At 49.3% G+C, this 17,788-nt stretch overlaps 9 protein-coding genes across 9 annotated transcripts; 6 read left to right on the forward strand and 3 right to left on the reverse strand.

Annotated features, from left to right (window-relative positions):
• Positions 1–395: 395 nt before the first annotated feature.
• J7337_010364 (uncharacterized protein) lies at positions 396–1,793 on the forward strand (the record flags this gene model as incomplete). Its single annotated transcript, XM_044827949.1, has 2 exons — positions 396–471; positions 517–1,793. The coding sequence occupies 2 exons, from the start codon at positions 396–398 to the stop codon at positions 1,791–1,793; spliced, it is 1,353 nt and encodes a 450-aa protein (XP_044676503.1).
• A 242-nt stretch (positions 1,794–2,035) lies between these two features.
• On the forward strand, positions 2,036–3,767 carry J7337_010365 (uncharacterized protein; the record flags this gene model as incomplete). The annotated part of the gene is made up of 4 exons (XM_044827950.1): positions 2,036–2,213; positions 2,258–3,216; positions 3,266–3,345; positions 3,392–3,767. The coding sequence occupies 4 exons, from the start codon at positions 2,036–2,038 to the stop codon at positions 3,765–3,767; spliced, it is 1,593 nt and encodes a 530-aa protein (XP_044676504.1).
• A 237-nt stretch (positions 3,768–4,004) lies between these two features.
• J7337_010366 (uncharacterized protein) lies at positions 4,005–5,838 on the reverse strand (the record flags this gene model as incomplete). Its single annotated transcript, XM_044827951.1, has 2 exons — positions 4,005–5,305; positions 5,355–5,838. 2 exons carry the CDS (start codon positions 5,836–5,838, stop codon positions 4,005–4,007), a joined length of 1,785 nt encoding a protein of 594 aa, XP_044676505.1.
• A 565-nt stretch (positions 5,839–6,403) lies between these two features.
• J7337_010367 (uncharacterized protein) lies at positions 6,404–8,252 on the forward strand (the record flags this gene model as incomplete). Its single annotated transcript, XM_044827952.1, has 2 exons — positions 6,404–6,470; positions 6,619–8,252. The coding sequence occupies 2 exons, from the start codon at positions 6,404–6,406 to the stop codon at positions 8,250–8,252; spliced, it is 1,701 nt and encodes a 566-aa protein (XP_044676506.1).
• A 67-nt stretch (positions 8,253–8,319) lies between these two features.
• J7337_010368 (uncharacterized protein) lies at positions 8,320–9,245 on the reverse strand (the record flags this gene model as incomplete). Its single annotated transcript, XM_044827953.1, has 2 exons — positions 8,320–8,590; positions 8,647–9,245. The coding sequence occupies 2 exons, from the start codon at positions 9,243–9,245 to the stop codon at positions 8,320–8,322; spliced, it is 870 nt and encodes a 289-aa protein (XP_044676507.1).
• Positions 9,246–9,658: 413 nt separating this feature from the next.
• On the forward strand, positions 9,659–10,205 carry DERI2 (D-erythrulose-4-phosphate isomerase 2; the record flags this gene model as incomplete). Its single annotated transcript, XM_044827954.1, has 2 exons — positions 9,659–10,069; positions 10,122–10,205. 2 exons carry the CDS (start codon positions 9,659–9,661, stop codon positions 10,203–10,205), a joined length of 495 nt encoding a protein of 164 aa, XP_044676508.1.
• Positions 10,206–10,677: 472 nt separating this feature from the next.
• Positions 10,678–11,650, reverse strand: J7337_010370 (uncharacterized protein; the record flags this gene model as incomplete). Its single annotated transcript, XM_044827955.1, has 3 exons — positions 10,678–10,986; positions 11,039–11,460; positions 11,515–11,650. The coding sequence occupies 3 exons, from the start codon at positions 11,648–11,650 to the stop codon at positions 10,678–10,680; spliced, it is 867 nt and encodes a 288-aa protein (XP_044676509.1).
• Positions 11,651–12,239: 589 nt separating this feature from the next.
• On the forward strand, positions 12,240–13,755 carry J7337_010371 (uncharacterized protein; the record flags this gene model as incomplete). The annotated part of the gene is made up of 3 exons (XM_044827956.1): positions 12,240–12,430; positions 12,483–13,164; positions 13,219–13,755. The coding sequence occupies 3 exons, from the start codon at positions 12,240–12,242 to the stop codon at positions 13,753–13,755; spliced, it is 1,410 nt and encodes a 469-aa protein (XP_044676510.1).
• Positions 13,756–14,492: 737 nt separating this feature from the next.
• Positions 14,493–15,761, forward strand: J7337_010372 (uncharacterized protein; the record flags this gene model as incomplete). Its single annotated transcript, XM_044827957.1, has 3 exons — positions 14,493–14,523; positions 14,668–14,856; positions 14,908–15,761. The coding sequence occupies 3 exons, from the start codon at positions 14,493–14,495 to the stop codon at positions 15,759–15,761; spliced, it is 1,074 nt and encodes a 357-aa protein (XP_044676511.1).
• Between the last annotated feature and the right edge of the window lie 2,027 nt (positions 15,762–17,788).

Consider the following 17,788-nt stretch of genomic DNA (forward strand, 5'->3'; position numbering starts at 1 on the left):
GTATCGCTGATTAGACTAAATTAGCTTATTCGTATGGAAATAACGCATTTGAGTCATGGCAGCTTCTATTGGTACAGAACATGCTGGCTTATCGTGTTTCATGAACAAATCCGACGGTATTTACGGACCCATTGACACCGAATTCCGTGCCTCGGTCAATGCAACCTTGTATCCATGTTTGAATCGGGTTTATATCCTTTGTTAGTTGGTGAAATCATGAAACGGAGCAAGCACGGTCTCTCGGCCGTTCCGGACCCACAGTCGGCCGAGAAAACACCTTGGAGCCTCGGCTTGACCTGTTGAGGAAATTACCTGGCCAATCCTCGAGGTGGTATTTGATTGTCTTCATATAACCCGTCTGCGCTCCGTAATTGTTTTCTGTTCAGGTAAAGAAAATGGCTTCGTTTACTGCTAAGGAAGTGGCTGCTCACAGCACTCGTGATGATTGTTGGACAATCATCAACGGAAAAGGTACGTTGTTTTGGGTCTGGCGGTGAGACTTTTCTGACGGTTTAGTTTATGATGTTACGAAATACATTGAGGATCATCCTGGCGGTGCGGATGTTTTGATTGAAGTCGCGGGCAAGGACTCGACGGTGGAGTTTGACAATGCAGGTCATTCTGAAGATGCGTTTGAAATTATGGAGAAGTATCTCATTGGGACGTACAGTGGTGCTCCTGTACGAGGCGCGCCTAAAGCTGTGACGCTCAAAAAGGCGGCGCCAAAAGCTGTTGCTGGGAGTAGCTTTACTTCAACGGCACTCACAGCTACAGCTGCTATTTCTGTCGGCGCTGTTGCACTCCAAGCGTACAGATTGAACCCCGAGATGTTGAATTCACTACCCAAGCTCAAGACCAGCGGCTCAGGACCTGGCTTCTTGGAAGGTTTCTTGATTGCCTCAGCGCTCTTCACCGTCGCTGGTACAATCACTGCCAAGAAACTCTCCAAGCATCTCCACTTCGAAGAAGGCGGCTTCATGAGTTACGCTCCTCACAAGAAGATGCCCAAGGTCACAAAAGTCAACCCCCTCATCCAACGAGGCTGGCTCGACCCAACAACATACCACGCCCTCCCCCTAACAGAGAAGGAATTAATCGCCCCAAACGTCTATCGTCTTGTCTTCAGCCTGCCAACACCCACAACAATCCTCGGTCTCCCAACAGGCCAACATCTCGCCATCAAGGCTGAGATCGACGGACAGGTCGTCAACCGCTCATACACCCCCATCTCCAACAACAATGACCTCGGGAAACTGGAGCTTGTCATCAAATGCTACCCCGATGGGCTTCTGACAGGGAAATACCTCGCCAATCTTTCTCTCGGTGATGAAGTCTCCTTCCGCGGGCCAAAGGGCGCAATGCGCTATAAGAACGGTCTATGTAAACGAATAGGCATGCTCGCAGGCGGAACGGGCATAACGCCCATGTTTCAGATCATCCGCGCGATTTGCGAAGACGATCGCGATCTAACGCAGGTGAGCCTCATTTACGCGAACCGCTCGGAACAAGATATTCTTCTGCGCGACAAACTCGAAACCTTTGCGCGTCGATACCCCCAGAATTTCAGGCTGTACTACGTCGTTGAAAACGCACCGGAGAATTGGGCTTTTGGTACAGGGTTTGCTACACAGGAACTCATGGAGGAAAAGTTCCCCGCGCCAAGTGTTGACGCGAAGATCATGCTGTGCGGACCGCCGGGGATGGTAAAGGCGGCTAAGACGTCGCTTGGCAACCTTGGGTTTGAGCAGCCTGGTGCTTCTGCCAAGATGACCGATCACATCTTTTGCTTCTAGACTTGTACCTAATGATATTACCCGCCCCCCATGTCATGGGATCGGCATCCTTGAAACCTTGTCTTATGCTTATGAGCTTATTTCTGTGTGCCGCCCCCAACGCCCGCAAGTCTCACGACCTGCCATTTTGAGCAACTCGCTGCATATTCCGTGTGACTAGGGTAAAATGTCGACATCGATCTGCGCCGTATTCCTTTGTTATAAGAATGACTCCCACTTCCTGTGTACCTTGTTCAGCAACAATGGCTGACCGTAAGAAAACTCAAGCCTTGGATGGCTTGAGACACCATGACATCAGTGATGAACGACCTGATAATGAGAGTACCATTGATGCGCAGAACTTTGCGTACACTGAGGATCGAAAGATTGGTGTTACAGGTGCTGTGTTTCTGATCCTGAACAAGATGATTGGAACAGGAAGTCAGTTTTTCTTTCCATTTTACAGTGACGTCGCTGACGTTTAGTCTTTTCAACGCCGTCGAGTATCTTTGCAGCTACAGGCTCCGTCGGCATATCTCTCATGCTCTGGGTGATAGGCGGCTTCCTCACCTTCTGCGGTCTAAGCGTGTTTCTCGAATTCGGACTTGCTATCCCCAGATCTGGCGGTGAGAAGAATTATCTTGAGCGCGTTTATCGCCGTCCTCGATATCTAGCAACATGCGTTCTCGCATCGCAGATGATTCTTCTTGGCTTTTCGTCTGGTAATTCTCTTGCGTTCGGGAGGTATATCCTCTTTGCTTCGGGGCGTGAAACACCTGATGGTTGGGAAGCCCGCGGTATCGCAGTGACGTGCGTGACCTTTGCTGTCCTGATGCACAGTGTAACCCCAAAGTGGGGTATTCGTCTCTTCAACGTTCTGGGCGTTTTCAAGGTCGTCATTCTTCTCTTCATCGTCTTTTCAGGCTTTGCAGCCCTTGCAGGTCATCGTCGCGTACCAAATCCTCACAACTTTGACAACGCTTTCAGGATCGAAGATGGCGATGGGTACGGCGGCGGCGGCGCATACGCTTACTCCAACGCCCTCCTCAATATCATATACAGCTACAAGGGCTGGGAGAACGCAAACTACGTCGTAAGCGAGCTCAAGCACCCCAAGAAAACACTCGCCATCGCAGCACCCATTGCTATCGGTGGCGTGACGATTCTATACGTCCTCGCCAATGTAGCGTACTTTGCCGCCATCCCGAAATCAGACCTCGCCAAGTCAGAAGTCATCGTGGCTGGACTCTTTTTTCGGAATATCTTTGGGGAGAGCGCTGCGGCGAGCAGTCTCCCTGCTTTTGTGGCGTTGAGTAATCTTGGGAATGTGCTTGCTGTTTCGTTCGCGCATGCGAGGCTGAATCAGGAGTTGGCCAAGGAGGGCATGTTGCCGTTTAGTCGGTTCTGGGCGTCGAATAAGCCGTTCAATGCACCGGCTTCTGCGGTAAGTTCGGTGAGCTTTGTGGGCGATGAGGATGAGGCTGATGATTTAGCTTTTTTTGCATTGGATTGTTACGGTTATTGTGCTTCTTGCGCCGCCTGCTGGACCAGCGTACAACTTTATCGTCAACCTGTATGTCATCTATCTCCAAGCTCTATCTACGACGCTAACAAGTCAGGTACACATACCCCGGCTCCTGGATTAACGGATTCGTCACAGCGGGCTTGATATACCTGCATTATAAGAAATCCGAGAACTGGACATCTCCGTGGCACACATATCTCCCCATCTCGATAATCTACCTCCTCGCCAACATCTTCCTCGCCTTGGTACCCTTCATCCCACCCGATGGTGACTGGAACGCAGATGGATATCCGTACTACGTATTTCCTGTTGTTGGTGTCGGTGTTTTGATCCTCGGTGGTGTCTACTGGAGCTTCTGGACGAAGATACTGCCCAGGATTGGCGGATACAAGGTTGTTGCGGACAGAACGTTTGACGACTCTGGTGTTGAGACGGTTAGGTACCGCAAGGTTCCTGTCAAGAGGGACTAGAGAGTGTGGCTTGGAGGACGATTTTTGGGAGGCTGAGATTTGTTCCTAAGAAAGTCAAGTTCTTTCTGCCGGAATAAGCTCTCAGCCACAAGGTTGTGGATATAACGGATGTGAAGTTTATGATGATAGGATGTCTGCTGCGTGATACAGGATCCTCTGATAGCATTTGCATAAATATCTTCGTTCAGTTTTCAAACATCTGTCGAAATAAATCATTGCCGTGTAGGCTTGTACCTTCTATAAACTTTCTGCCAGGCCAACAAGCATCTCGTAGAGCGCCCAAGCTCCAGGATCAGGCACCTGCTGCTCACTAGCCTCACCAACATACAAAGCCCTCCCAAGTTTCGGCCTCAGATATCGCGTAGCCTCTGCCTTCTCCTTCGCCCTCGCAACCGCACCCCCAAAGCTCTTTGTCCTCACAAACTCATCCGAAAAGGGCAGAAGAACGTCCATCACGGTGCGGTCTCCCTCTCTTGCTGTCGTGCAAGTCTTGAGAGACTCTACAGCAACATGGAGTGCCTCAGCGTAGATGTCTGCAGGTATCGGCTGGGAGACTTTCTGGTCTACGAGTTGGCGCTTGAGGGCGTTGTTGAGAGCCGTGAGAAGTATTCCAAAGATGGCGCCGAGTGTACCGCCCATGTCGTCAACTATGTCGGTGATTGTTTCGAGGAACGACACGACAGAACCTGAGGCAGCGATTCCCTCATCAAGCTTTCCGATCACGGACTCACAAAGTCCCTTGACTGCTTCGCCGCAGTCACCGTCGCCCATCATCATATCCCACTCGGTGAGTTTTGGCTCAGCTAGGATGGCCTTCTCACAAGCTGACCTGATGCATCTCTCAAGTAATGTAGGATCCATTGAATCATACTGCTTGGTTATCGCGACCGACCTTTCTCCATTTGCTTGGCCATTTTGCTCCGCTTCGTTCCCAGGAACAAGCTTCCGCGATGGTCTAACGAGGTTAGGCCACGAAACCGCCGCAGTGGGCCGGTCAAAAAGCTCGAGTAATGTTGTGGCTGTTGAATCGCAAAGGGCTGCTGCAGCTGATATGTTGCACAGTGATACTGAGAAGCCAGGTGCATTCAAAGAGGTCTCGAACGATCCTGATAGACATCTGACTGGTTTGATAGACCAAGTGGAAGCGAGCTGTTGTTGAACCTCGTCAACCAATGCACCAAGCTCCAGGTTTGAAAGACCTCCGTAGTTATTCACAAGCAGTAAAACCTCATCGTCTTGATCGAGCTTGCAGAATCCTCGTTCTGGATCGCTACTGTCACATAGCAGCTCCAAACAGGACTTGATGACGCCTTCAACTGTCGGGAAAGGCGAGACCAGTTGTTGACCGGGCTCATTGTGAATTCCGGCTCCGATGACGCAGACATCATCGGCTATCTTCTGGAACTGCCGACCCGGGACGTGGCAGTGATCAAGCGATGATCCGATTGAGACGGTGTTGTCGTTGACTGCTCGACCTAGGTTTACGCATTGTTCAAAAGACCAGTCCTCAGCGGCAGCAGCACAAAGAATCTTCATTGCTATTACTCATGTCAGTACAGTGAGGCACAAGCTCTTCGAGTTACTTACTGAAGACATGACCAGGCATGCCTCTCCTCCCCACGCGCTCCGATCTGCTCCTCCCAATAGAAACATCGTCTGTAGCAGGGAGCACCACATAATCTTCTCCTGACCCCGCAGCTTTTGCCTTCTCAGCAGCAAGGCCAAAGTGAAGACGATCCCCAGTGTAATTCGTGATGAGAAAGATGGTTCCCTTGGTAGACGGTGCCAGCCTTTTAGCAGCTAGGATCTGCTTGGTGCTCGGTGACGCAAAGATATCACCACATGCTACTGCAGAGAGCAGGCCTTCTCCGACGAAGCCGCTCCAGGACGGTTCATGGCCTGAACCGCCACCGCTGATGATGGCGACTTTTGAGGGGTCGTGGTGTTGGTTGGCTACAACACGTTCGGGCTCGTCGAGGGTGAGATGGTGATTTGCTGTTACGAGTGATCTAAGTGCCCGGGATACCAAGGAATTCGCAGCTGCTTCTGAGAAATAATGTTTTGTTGACATGATGGGAGTGAGTACACGGGTTGTTGTCAGCGATGGAGTCACGTTGGTTTAAGAAGAATCACAGTAAAATGAAGGTTCAATTGATATCGAGTCGATATATAATTCAATCGACAGCCAGTATCCATATGAAATGTTCCAACCTCGTGACGAGCCAAACTGTCACTGGATTTACCTCTTCCGATATTTCTTTTCGAGTATTTCAACGCCCAGTCATGTCATCTGCAGGGTAACAAGACCGCGAGACGCAACTTGTCAAGCTCGCAGGCTATCTAAAGTTAGCAAGGTTCCCCGCAGTTTGGAGCTAACTCTTTGGCAGACGAAAAAAGCCGAGGACATCTGTCTCAAGAAACAAAAATGCACAGGTAGGTTTAGTCTCAGTCGGGTGAGTTCCGTAGGTCATGAATCCATTTATTTTGGCACCCTCTGTAACCTGACTCGGATCTCTTTGGTTAATCCCCGGCAATGGCTCTCACGCTTCGGCTAATGCATGGTCGTCAAGTTCCACTTCTTGTAGTGCTGCGTCTCGCGATACCTCCTCCAAGGGAGGTTCCGTAAACCCTCTGCAATGGATGATGAAGAGGATCAGATGCGCGCGAGGAAGAGACCTCGCAAATCCCGCAGCCGAGGGTTGCGTACGAGAACTGGATGGTCAGTGCTACGCATCATGATCATCATTGAGGTCTAACGGGTACAGTTTGACGTGTCGCAAGCGGCACAAGAAGTGCGACGGTATGTGTGAGTCCATTCCTCTGGCTGTAATGCGCCACTGACACATGGCAGAGAGACGTCCAGTCTGCGGGCCCTGTACTATCAGATCTCGCGATTGCGTCTACCCCGAAACGCACTCGTTGACAAGCGTTGACGACTCCGAGACACAATCAGGGGATCAGTTATTCCTCAGGGACCAACAGTCTCCAACCGCGGTTGATCTGCCAGGCTCGCATAGCAGCCTCGTCACTGACTCCGGACCCAGCATACAGCCTTCTCTGCCGGCGAACCAAGTCTCACTCCTCGGCGTGGCCGCCCAGCCACTACCTACCTCTACCTGGTCACCAGACTCAGCCTTCTGGACTGCCGACTTTGCTTCCACCCGGTGGCTTGACCTTCTCGCCAACGACGCCGCACAAGCGGATAGCGGCTTCTCACTTGCGCCAACACCAGCCTTGAGAGAAGGTGAAGAGAGACCTCCAGACATTGGAAGCCTTCAAGAACGCTTGTCTCAAGTTGCTCAGGTCGAGCCTACCAGCTGGAAAGCCGGAGTGAGCCCAGCAACTTTATCCCCTCATGAAGCTGTTCTTCTTCGTCACTTTGCAGAGAAATGTGCTTTATGGCTGGACCTTTTTCATCCGCAGAGACTGTTCTCTACGTATGTTGTCAGACTGGCGCTGAAAGACCCGGGCCTCCTTCATGCCATTCTTGCCCTCGCTGCACGTCATCGTTCCAAATCGTCCAATTCCAGCAACGATACTGTGACGGATAACGAGTCTATCCGACATTACTACGAAACACTTCACTACGTACAAGAAGCACTCGCCTACACGAGCTACACCAACTCAGAAGAGCTTCTAGCCACGGCCATTGTTATCTCGTCGTACGAAATGCTAGATGAATCAGATGGCCGGGGAAACTGGCAGAGACATCTCAAAGGCGTCTTCTGGATACAGAGATCTCAAGACGTGAACGGTGGTTCTGGCGGTCTTCGCCAGGCTGTGTGGTGGGCTTGGCTGCGTCAGGATATATGGGCTGCATTCAGAGAAAAGAGGCCTTGTCTGAGTTTCTGGGTGCCAGTTCAAGATCTCGGCGAGCTTGGTCAGCATGACTTGGCAGAGAGAGCTATATACCTCCTCTCACAGGCTGTGAATTATTATGCCCATTCCCATGCTGCTATATCTGGATCAACACCCAGTCGCCTAGCGCCAGTGGACTTGGGCCGTGCCAGAGTTGACATTCTGAACAAAATAGAAGAGCTCAAGTCTCATCTCGGCGAGCAATACCAGCCTCTTCCATCGCCCTCCGACACGACCGATGTCTTCAAAGCGATTTGGATACACCCGCCAGAATTCGGAGCCGCGCTGCAGGCACTCGCCTTTGCCCAGATACTGATAGCGCTTCATAGTCCAATACCGGCCGGGTTCAATGGGTATCTGAGAATGCAAAAGACACTCACGCAGTCTGTGGACACCATCTGCGGAATAGCCATGGACTTGAAGGATGAAGCATGTCAGATTGTATCAGCTCAATGTCTTTACGGTGCCGGTCTTTGTCTACAGGATGCTCATAACCGTGAAAAGGTCATTTCTTTGATGGAAGCGTGTGAGGCTAGAGTGAATTGGGTTCCCATGAAGATGTGGAGAGATGATTTGCGAACGGAGTGGGCCAAGGCAGATCAAGAAGGAAGTCGGGATGGCTTCTGAGACAGAAGACTGAGCCAGAACGTGACTTGTTAATCTATCATAATGAGCGACGGCATGATTTGATGTATTACGCCTTTCCTGAAGAACCGCAGACGTCCATTTGCCACTCCGTGAGTTTCTGAGCCTTCTCCACGCCCTCTTCCATCAATGTCGTCAAGTTGAGCTTCGATGCTTGCTCCTTGATGTGAATCAGGTAATCATCCAAGACAAGCTTGTTCACATTTACCTTGGAAACACCGCCCTTGATACAGGATTTCATTATATCGTCTGGGAAATCGTTGGTCCCGTGTAGCACAACTCTCACGCGCCTATTGACTCTCGACCGAATCATCTCGAGGCTGAAACGGGTTAGACTTTATGTAACTTGATGTAATGACTTGCAAGGTTCACTTACCGATCAAACTCGAGAACGGGACCTCTTTTTCCATATTCTCCATGAACATTACCGAACGCTGGCGCAAGGAAGTCTATCCCCGTCGCAATGAAATCCTCCACTTGCTCTGAAGTCGTCAGAGCTCCCTCCAAATCAGCTGTATCCGCAATCCCATCTTCCCCTCCCTCGATCCTCCCCGGTTCAGCCTCCGTAGCAATCCCTCGCGCATGGCAGTACTCTACCAGCTCTTTCGTCTTGGCCAGGTTCTCCTCCATCTCATAGTGACTCATGTCAACCATAATGCTGTCAAAAGGGAGAGAGTCAGCGGCATGTCGAATGATCGCCTCGTCCTGCGCATGGTCTAAGTGGATCGCGATGGGAACTGAAGCATTGCGCGCTGCGTGGGCTGCTGCGTGGATGAGAAGGCCGGAGGAAAATTTGATGGCCCAAGGGAAGACTTGGATGATGAGAGGACTGCGTTTGGCTTCGGCGGCGCGTACAAAAGCCAGAATGTGCTCGATGTTGTAGGCGATGGGTGCAACGACTCCATAGCCGGCATCCTCAGCTGCCTTGAGAATTTGACAGGTCTTGTTGTTTTGCGGTTCCCAAGTTGGAGTCATTTTTTCCATGGTTTCTGCTAAGCTGATATGCAATCTATTACTTCTGTTTTGACTGCATGCACGGCGTATAAGCAAGATTGGATGTCTCTGGGTTGGTGTTCTGCCATCAATTGATCCCTGCACCACTCACTCCGCATGTCTCCGCACATTCGCGCCTCGAGGCAATCTTGCAACTGGAACTAACCCAACTCGGACCAGCTTCGCTCGTCTGAACCTTGTCGCCTTTAGCGACGTGACCTCGAAGCGCGGTCCCTGCATTGCAACCATGAGTCGCTTCCGGGCATGCCTGAAGAAAAGGTTATGGACGAGCATAAAGTACACAACAGGAGCAGAGATCGAATTCATTTGGCTATCACTGATGAACTTTGGATGTAATACCAATAATTTCTTCTTCCCTACATTGCTGACACACAATGCCATCCGGACTTCGCATCATCATTGGCGGGGACGACGCCGGCTTCCCCTATAAGTCCATCATCGCCCAACAGCTGCTCTCAGACCCCCGTGTTTCGTCGCTCATCGACGCTGGTCCTTCATCAGAGGAGGACAAGACAGCGTACTCGCACTTTGCCATCGCAGCTGCTGAAAAAGTTGCCAAGGGTGAAGCCGACAGAGCGTTGTTGATCTGCGGCACAGGTCTCGGTGTTGCCATCGCAGCCAACAAAGTTCGTGGTATCAGGGCGGTAACAGCCCACGATAGTTTCTCTGTTGAACGATCAGTTCTGAGCAATAATGCTCAAGTGTTGTGTTTGGGGCAGCGGGTTGTTGGGATTGAGCTTGCTAAGAGGCTGGTGAAGGAATGGCTAGGATACGAATTTGATCCCGTAAGTGCATTCACTTTGTTTTTGAGTGCATTATTTGTTGATGATTGTATAGAATTCCTCATCTGCTGCCAAGGTTAAGATCATTGAGGATTATGATAGACAACAACTTGTAACTGCACCAGTAGTTGCCGCATAGGAATGGCAGATTGAAGTAGAAACTAAATACAATGGCTTTTATTCACCATCAACAAAGTATTTACTGGACTTCCCATGTGGCGATCAAAGCTCAAATAGATTTTAACATATTCCCTAAGTCCTTGGGGACTAAGCGTAAGGGATTGAGCTATCATGCTTTCGTTTCCTAAGTTTGCGTTTGCGTCAGCCACGTCGATATCCCTATGTTAGGGAGTTGTGGGGAACGAAGCAGAAAGGACGCCTTGGTTTTATAATATTATCGGGTGACGTAAAAGTTTGTCTTGAGAAACCCTGATACTTACATCTACCATTTTTTCTTGTTTATTCAAGCTAGTAATGGGACGTCAGGTATTCTGTTTCCGGCACCAGCCCCAAAGATGGAACCAAAGGCTATGTATGGTACGACATAGATGCTCTCACAAGATGCAAAAAGTCTATTGAAAATGTAAAGTATCTATGGAAATAGCATTCTATCACCAAGCGCCAACAATGCCCGCAATCGGGATATCAATTCCCGTTGTGTAGGTCGCTGTCTCACTCAGCAGATACACATATGCACCTCCAAGTTCCTGCGGTAGCGCTAGTCGAGGCATACCGCCGTAGTACTTCATCTTAGTATCCCAGTCCGGCGCTGTCTCAACATAGTATGTCAGAGCAGTCTTGACGAAGCCGGGTGAAATGCTGTTCACTCGAATGCCGTACTGCGACCATTCCATCGCGAGTGTATGCGTCATGTTCCGCACTGCGCCTTTGGTTGCACCATAAGGAGCTGAGGGAGCAGCCTGGCTTGAGTCAGCGGAGGAAGTCTTGCCAAAAGATTTGGAGGATACTCACTCTGTTGGGGCGGTACGAAGTCATACTAGCTGTAAACACAATGCTGCCCTTGCAGCCAAGCTTGATGAATGCCCGCGCAGCAGCCGTTGCACAATTCCAAGCCCCAAAGACGTTCAATCGGAATAGCTTCTCAACCTGCTCAGCTGTAAAATCTAAGGCAGGTTGATGCTTCGTGGCGCCAGCGTTAGCAACCATTCCATCGAAGCGGCCCTTATCAGCGATAATGGCATCTATCGCAGAAGTCACACTCTCTTCGAGGGTCACATCACACTTTTGAAAACCCAGTCTTCCCGGGAAGCGTTTGAGTAGAGCCTCAAAGGGCTCTGAGGGTTCAGTGACGTCGAGGCTGTAAACGAAGGCAGCGTCGTTTACGAGGCAGACCTCGGCGATACCAAGGCCAATGCCCTGATTGGCACCAGTTACTTTGATTATTAGAAGTGATCATTTTTTGCAGGGTATTGACTCCAAATACATACTGGCAATGACCTTGTCTTGTAGGGTCACCTTGTAATCGTGGTTGGGGCCGGGCATGGTACTCAGAGGCCCGTGTCCATTGGCGGCGCCATTTGTACCGTTAGAGGCACCGTTCGTGTTTTGAGTTCCACTTGTCATTGTGTGCAATTGGCTTTTTTTTTTTTTTTTTTTTTTTTTTTTTTTTTTTTTTTTTTTTTTTTTTTTAAGAAAAAGAGGGATAGAGGGAAACTTGAAAGAACGGTTAATCGATTTGATGTAGAAGAAGGGAGATAGTGATTCAAAAAGTAAAGAAATCTTAAATATCGACCTCAAGACGGCTACCCACAAAATCTACGCGAAGCACATCACACCACAAACCCGCCAAGGAGCAGGCATCCTAGGACTTGTACCCCGTCTCGCGGTCTCAATGACCCCCAAGCGCGGTTTAGTTTACCCCCAATAGCATCGTCCCTGTCGTTTAGCTCGCGTAGAGGCAGAAGCTAAATTAGTCTTGGCCAAAATCTGGGGTCTCCACGATTCTAGAACAGCTGATTCCTGCCCTCGGAAAACATCTCTCGTCTGGAAAAATGCCAATCTCCAAGATACGACGGTAAAGTGTGTAGTGAAAAGCATGGCATCTATTCTATTTAAGTATCATTCGTATCTCACATCTCAATTGCTTCATCATCACTCAATCTTCTATTGTGCATCTTCAGGCGCGTCAAATAGTCATCCCGTGCTCGGCATCATGGATAAGGTAGAGAACAAACAGTCGTTCGAGCATGACGACAACATCATCGATCCTAAGGAAGACTCTATGGCGAGTGACGACTATGTGCCCGGAACTGAAGCAGAGAGGAAGCTGGTTCGCAAGATCGACCTCTTCATTCTCCCTATGATGTGGTTCATGTATCTTTTGTCATACATGGACAGAACCAAGTCAGTATACCCCTTTCACATATGCGTTAGAGTCTGACTGACCTTTCAACAGTATCGGAAATGCCAAGATTGCCGGAATGGACAAAGACCTCAACCTCGACTCCAACAAATATTCCATCGTGCTCGTCGTCTTTTTCGTTGGATACGTCGTCTTCGAAGTCCCCTCCAATATGATCCTCACACGAACCCGTCCGAGTCGATATCTTCCCGGCATCATGTTTGTCTGGGGTGGCGTCACAATCGCAATGGCTTTCACGCGTACCTACGAACATATGATCGGGTTCCGAATCCTCATGGGTGTCCTCGAGTCTGGTTTTGCTCCTGGTGTGCTTCTACTACTGTCGTCTTGGTATAAGAGTGAAGAACAGAGTAAGAGATTCGCCGTGTACATCTCAGCTGCTATCCTCTCCGGTGCATTCGGTGGCCTCTTGGCCGGTTCTATCACTAGCGGTCTAGACGGTGCACACGGCAAGGCTGGTTGGAGATGGCTGTTTGTTGTTGAGGGTGCTGCCACTATGGGAGTCGCTGTCATTGCGTACTTCATCCTCCCTGACTTTCCAGCAAACACGTCGAGGCTCAAGTTCAGCCAGGAAGAGATCGATCTCGCCATTCGAAGACTTCAGCACGACAGACCACAGGTCCATACTGAAGATGAAGAGAAACTAGGTCATTGGCAGGCTTTCAAACTCAGTATGACTAACTGGTGCACTTGGCTCTTTGTTGTTGGGTACATGGTAAGTCTACTGCCCGCTGTTTCTGGGAACGCGACTGATTAACGGACCCCCCAGGCAATCGTGGGATCTTCAACCCTCTCCTACTTCTACCCCACTCTCGTCAAAGGTCTCGGATACGAATCCACGGCAGCTCAGTATATGACCATACCCATTTTTGGCGTTGCATTTGTAGTCACCGCTCTCACAGGCTACTTCGCCGATAAGAACAGCAAATGGCGAGGTGTCATACTTTGCACCTGGATGAGCATCGCCATGCTGTGCGCCATCATCATATGCGTCGTCTACAACTTCACAGCACGCTACGCTCTCCTCGTCATCATGGCTGCAGCGCTCTGGGCTTCAAATGGTTTGTCATTGTCTTACGCCTCGACTACCTTTGGCTCGATGCCTAATGAGACACGAGCTATTTCTCTGGCGTTTGTCAATGCAATGGGTAATCTGGCGCAGATCTACGGTGCCTACTTGTTCCCAGCTTCAGAGAAGCCAAAGTATCTCAAGGGGTTTGGAGTCATCAGCGGGCTGTGTTTTACTGGAGCTGTATCATATATCCTCTTGCATATCTTTCTCAAAGGCAAGACACGGTTTGGGTAATAATGACACTGAGAAAAGTAAGTAAGTGCTTCTAGCTATAGTCAGTTACCTAGTACGTGTGGGTTTCAAAATCGATCTCTTGTTATGAGGCCTTGCTTTCGCATTCATCAAAAGATCTTGCGAAGAGGGGGGGCGACAATCCTTTATGAACAAATTCATAGTATATTTGAAGACTTAGGAGGTCTCAAAGGGCTTAAAGTAATATTTATAATACCTTAATATATCTTGTGATTCGACAATCCCGACTTATGATTAACTACTATGCCTGTAACCCTTGAGCTTGCGACTCACCACTCTGCAGACATGCTTCCGGCCTCTGCACCAAATCTCTGCCATTATACTATCAGAAAAATCAAGGTTGACAAGTATGTGATACCCGCCAATAGGTGTCGATATCGATGCCAAAGAAGCGCTTAGCAAATGACAAGTAAAGGGCAGCAGGAAAATGAGGCTGTCTGAGGGACGAAACGAGTAGGACGAGGCATAAAGGTTTAACATAAATGCGCTTTGATCACTTGCCTCTAAGACTGAGACAAGCTGTAAACAAGATATTAAGAAATTACTAAGGCTGCTAGGATTATAAAAGTGCCCAAGTTAGCAAATCTATATTTACTAACAAAGTATCTATCCTGAAGCACACAAAATTTGGTCCTGTATCGGAGTGGGGTGACTCATCTTTTCGGTATCATTTTATTCCGGCATGTTTCGACCCTGAAGCTTCATAACCGCTCACAATAATGATCGTTCGTGACTCCACAATCACGAAGAGTTTATCACCATCAACACCAACAACACCGACATATCGCCTGTCGTCATTCATCTCCGGACCGAGACAAAGCCTCTAGAGCGTCGCTCTCCATGTAACGACCCCTTTCGTATCTCATAAAATAAAACCCTCATCTAACAATTCAGTGTCACCTGCGACTGCTAAGGCTTTGCTCGACGCTGGCTACACAGTTCGGGTTGAGGAATCCCCGGACCGCATTTACAAGATTGACGAGTTCAGAGATGTTGGGGCTGAAATCGTACCCGCTGGCTCGTGGGTGAATGCACCCAAGGAGGATATTATCCTGGGATTGAAGGAGATTGAGGCGAATGGTAGTATGTTTGCTCATGACTTGTCTTTTAGCTTCGCTTACTGACCACGTCCAGCACCGTTACCTCACACCTACATTCACTTTGCTCATGTATTCAAGAAGCAAAGCGGCTGGGCTACTGAGCTGTCCCGCTTCGCAAACGCGGATGGCTTACTATATGACTTGGAATTTCTTACGGACCAAGATGGACGCCGGGTAGCTGCATTCGGATATTGGGCGGGATATGCCGGGACCGCTCTGGCACTCCTGTCTTGGGCTCACCAGCTGCTCAACCCTGGCGTACCCCAAAGACCGGTTCCCGTCGTTGACTCTGCCTCTGCTTTGACTGAACTTGTCAAGGGTAAGGTCGACGCTGCACGCTCCGCCAACCACGGCGCGCTCCCTCGACTGATCGTAATCGGTGCCCTGGGCCGCTGCGGCAAAGGTGCCATCGCAGCAGCTGAGGCCATTGGTGTTAGTGACATTCTGAAATGGGACATCGCCGAGACGAGCAAGGGTGGCCCATTTCCTGAAGTCGCCTCGTCTGATATTTTTGTGAACTGCGTCTACCTAGGTTCCAACAAGATCCCACCCTTCACAACTTTTGAAGCACTCTCAGGACCCGACAGACGACTCCGGGTCATTTGCGACGTCAGTTGCGACCCCAACAGCGAGAATAACCCTATTCCCGTCTACTCCAGCTACAGTTCGTTCGAAAACCCGACTGTCCCTGCTTCTGAGCATATTGATGGTCCTGAACTGCGCATCATTGCTATCGATCATCTTCCTACCATGGTTGCACGCGAGTCGAGTGACGAGTATTCCTCACTACTTCTGCCAAGTTTGTTGACTCTGGACCGCCGGGATACTGAGGGGGTTTGGCAGCGAGCAGAACGGATCTTTCGCGAGAAGGTTGCAGAGCTGCCCTAGGTGTTTGTATACTCAGTTCATGAAAAATCCAGAAAGGATAAGAAGAATCTTTGAATTTTAGAAGTATTAATTGAACACTTCTGTCAAAGGTGAACTTTTACTCTCTGTAGGGTATAAGAACTGATGAGAGGCCTGTGAACGTAACTGTGCTGAGTTTGGATGACGCAGCAAGCACAATCAGATGGGAGATTTGACACTCCCTAAATTCCGAAACAGTAGAATACAAACCGAATGTCAAGCAAGCCGCTGATGTTTGGTACCTAAATATCTTTATCAAATATATTTTATTCACAAATGCTTAGAGATGACCCCAGGACATTTTGGCACCAAGGTACTTGGCCATGTGATATCACCTTGTGATGGGTGAAGTATGCCATTTTGACTTCCTCTTTTGAGCGCCCTTTATTTCACGACTACCGGGCACCTACCTACGTTCATTATAGAGGGACTCTGGCTACAAGTGACGTGGTCTAGGGTGCAAAGTCCTCTTGCGTGGTGAGCAATAGCAGGAAGCCCAAACAAATTCGCTCTACCTTAAGAACAGTACCTATCGCACTCCAACTACATGCTTGCAACTTATCAACATCTCCACTTCCATCAGACATCCAATACGAACCTCCCGCATATCTGAACCCTCCGGTACTCTCCTTGATCCACTCAAATCCAGCCGGACAAGCAACGCTTCTATATACAGTATTTATCCTACATAGATCTTTAGCAATAGACAATATACATGCCAGGCGATCCACCAATAATGACTTGAAAATTCTCTCGCATAGCCTGAGCAACAGCACATGGCAAACAGCAATCGCCTTGATAAAGTTGAGTTGCGGTCTCAGAACAACAAAGAAACTGGGATTCTTTATTCCGATGCGTTAACGTTACTCCGATCGAAGATTTTCCTAATGCCACTGGTTCCATTGCAGAAGTAGCTTTGACAATCAAGTTGTCCTTCGTTGGATCGAATGGTGTCGAAAGGTCGTGATCACAACTGTCGGCCGGATTGAGACTCATCAGTCCCAAGTGCATGTCAAGAAAATTGACCTCTAGCGTGCTGCTGCCTTGCTTGATCTGACATCGGAGTAAAAGCCCCTGATAGCTTCGCATCAAAGCTGGGCGCAATGTCATAGCAAGGCTGCTGTGTTCGCCAAGTCCTGATGGAACAGTTATCACGCCCTTGGCGATAGACCCTCTTGCTTTCGGTCTCAATAGCGCCTTAGCTGCTTTGTTGCCTGGCATCACTGGAATTATAAAGTCGTAGCTGTCGGCCTGATAATGTAGCCTTCCGTCGACTAATTCATACTGCACTACCCATGGGCTAGAGATCTCAGGGACCTCAAGAGTAGCAGGGTAAATAGTAGAAGCACCTGAGCTGTTGCAAATTGGTGTTGAGTAGCCATCGCGGTTAGATACCTCGAGATCTCCGACAAGATGGACAATATATCTATGCAACCAACTCGGCTCAATAATATTATGTTCATGGTTATGAGCCTCATTACATCTGGACCAGATAACCTCAATGAGATATGGGTATGTATCGCCTCCAATGTGAGATCTCAAAGTAGTGTTGAGACCGTATTGTAAGAAGAGAAATAGTAGCGATGCCTGTGTTATTTGGGCTACATCCCTCCAAAGCCTGGAAACTGGGCAACGTATCCATGGCCCAAAAGCGTTCGTGTGGGCTTTCGGATGACGAGTCACGTCCCATATCTCTATAACATTGCAGGAAGAGCATGTGCAGTTTTTTAGAGGTAGAACCACTCGAATGGTATTCTGAAGTCGGTTGAATGACTCTTTGGGGCACTGCAAAGTATCAGAAGGGCCGCATAGCACTTTCTCTAAGCGCTGGGAAATAATTTGTCGATATGTGGGCCCCAAAATGACCCTCAATCCTTGGGTCGGGAAACATCCTTCTCTCCCATATGTAGTCTTCGAGCTGAAGCAATCCGTAGTGGGCTCCATCGCTAGAGATGCTACAAAGTTCGATATAGCAAGCTTCAGAGGCTGAGATGAGCCTACGCCGACCA

The sequence above is a fragment of the Fusarium musae genome, chromosome 8 (genome assembly GCF_019915245.1).
Source record: "Fusarium musae strain F31 chromosome 8, whole genome shotgun sequence".
In the NCBI taxonomy this organism is placed as follows: Eukaryota; Fungi; Ascomycota; class Sordariomycetes; order Hypocreales; family Nectriaceae; genus Fusarium; species Fusarium musae.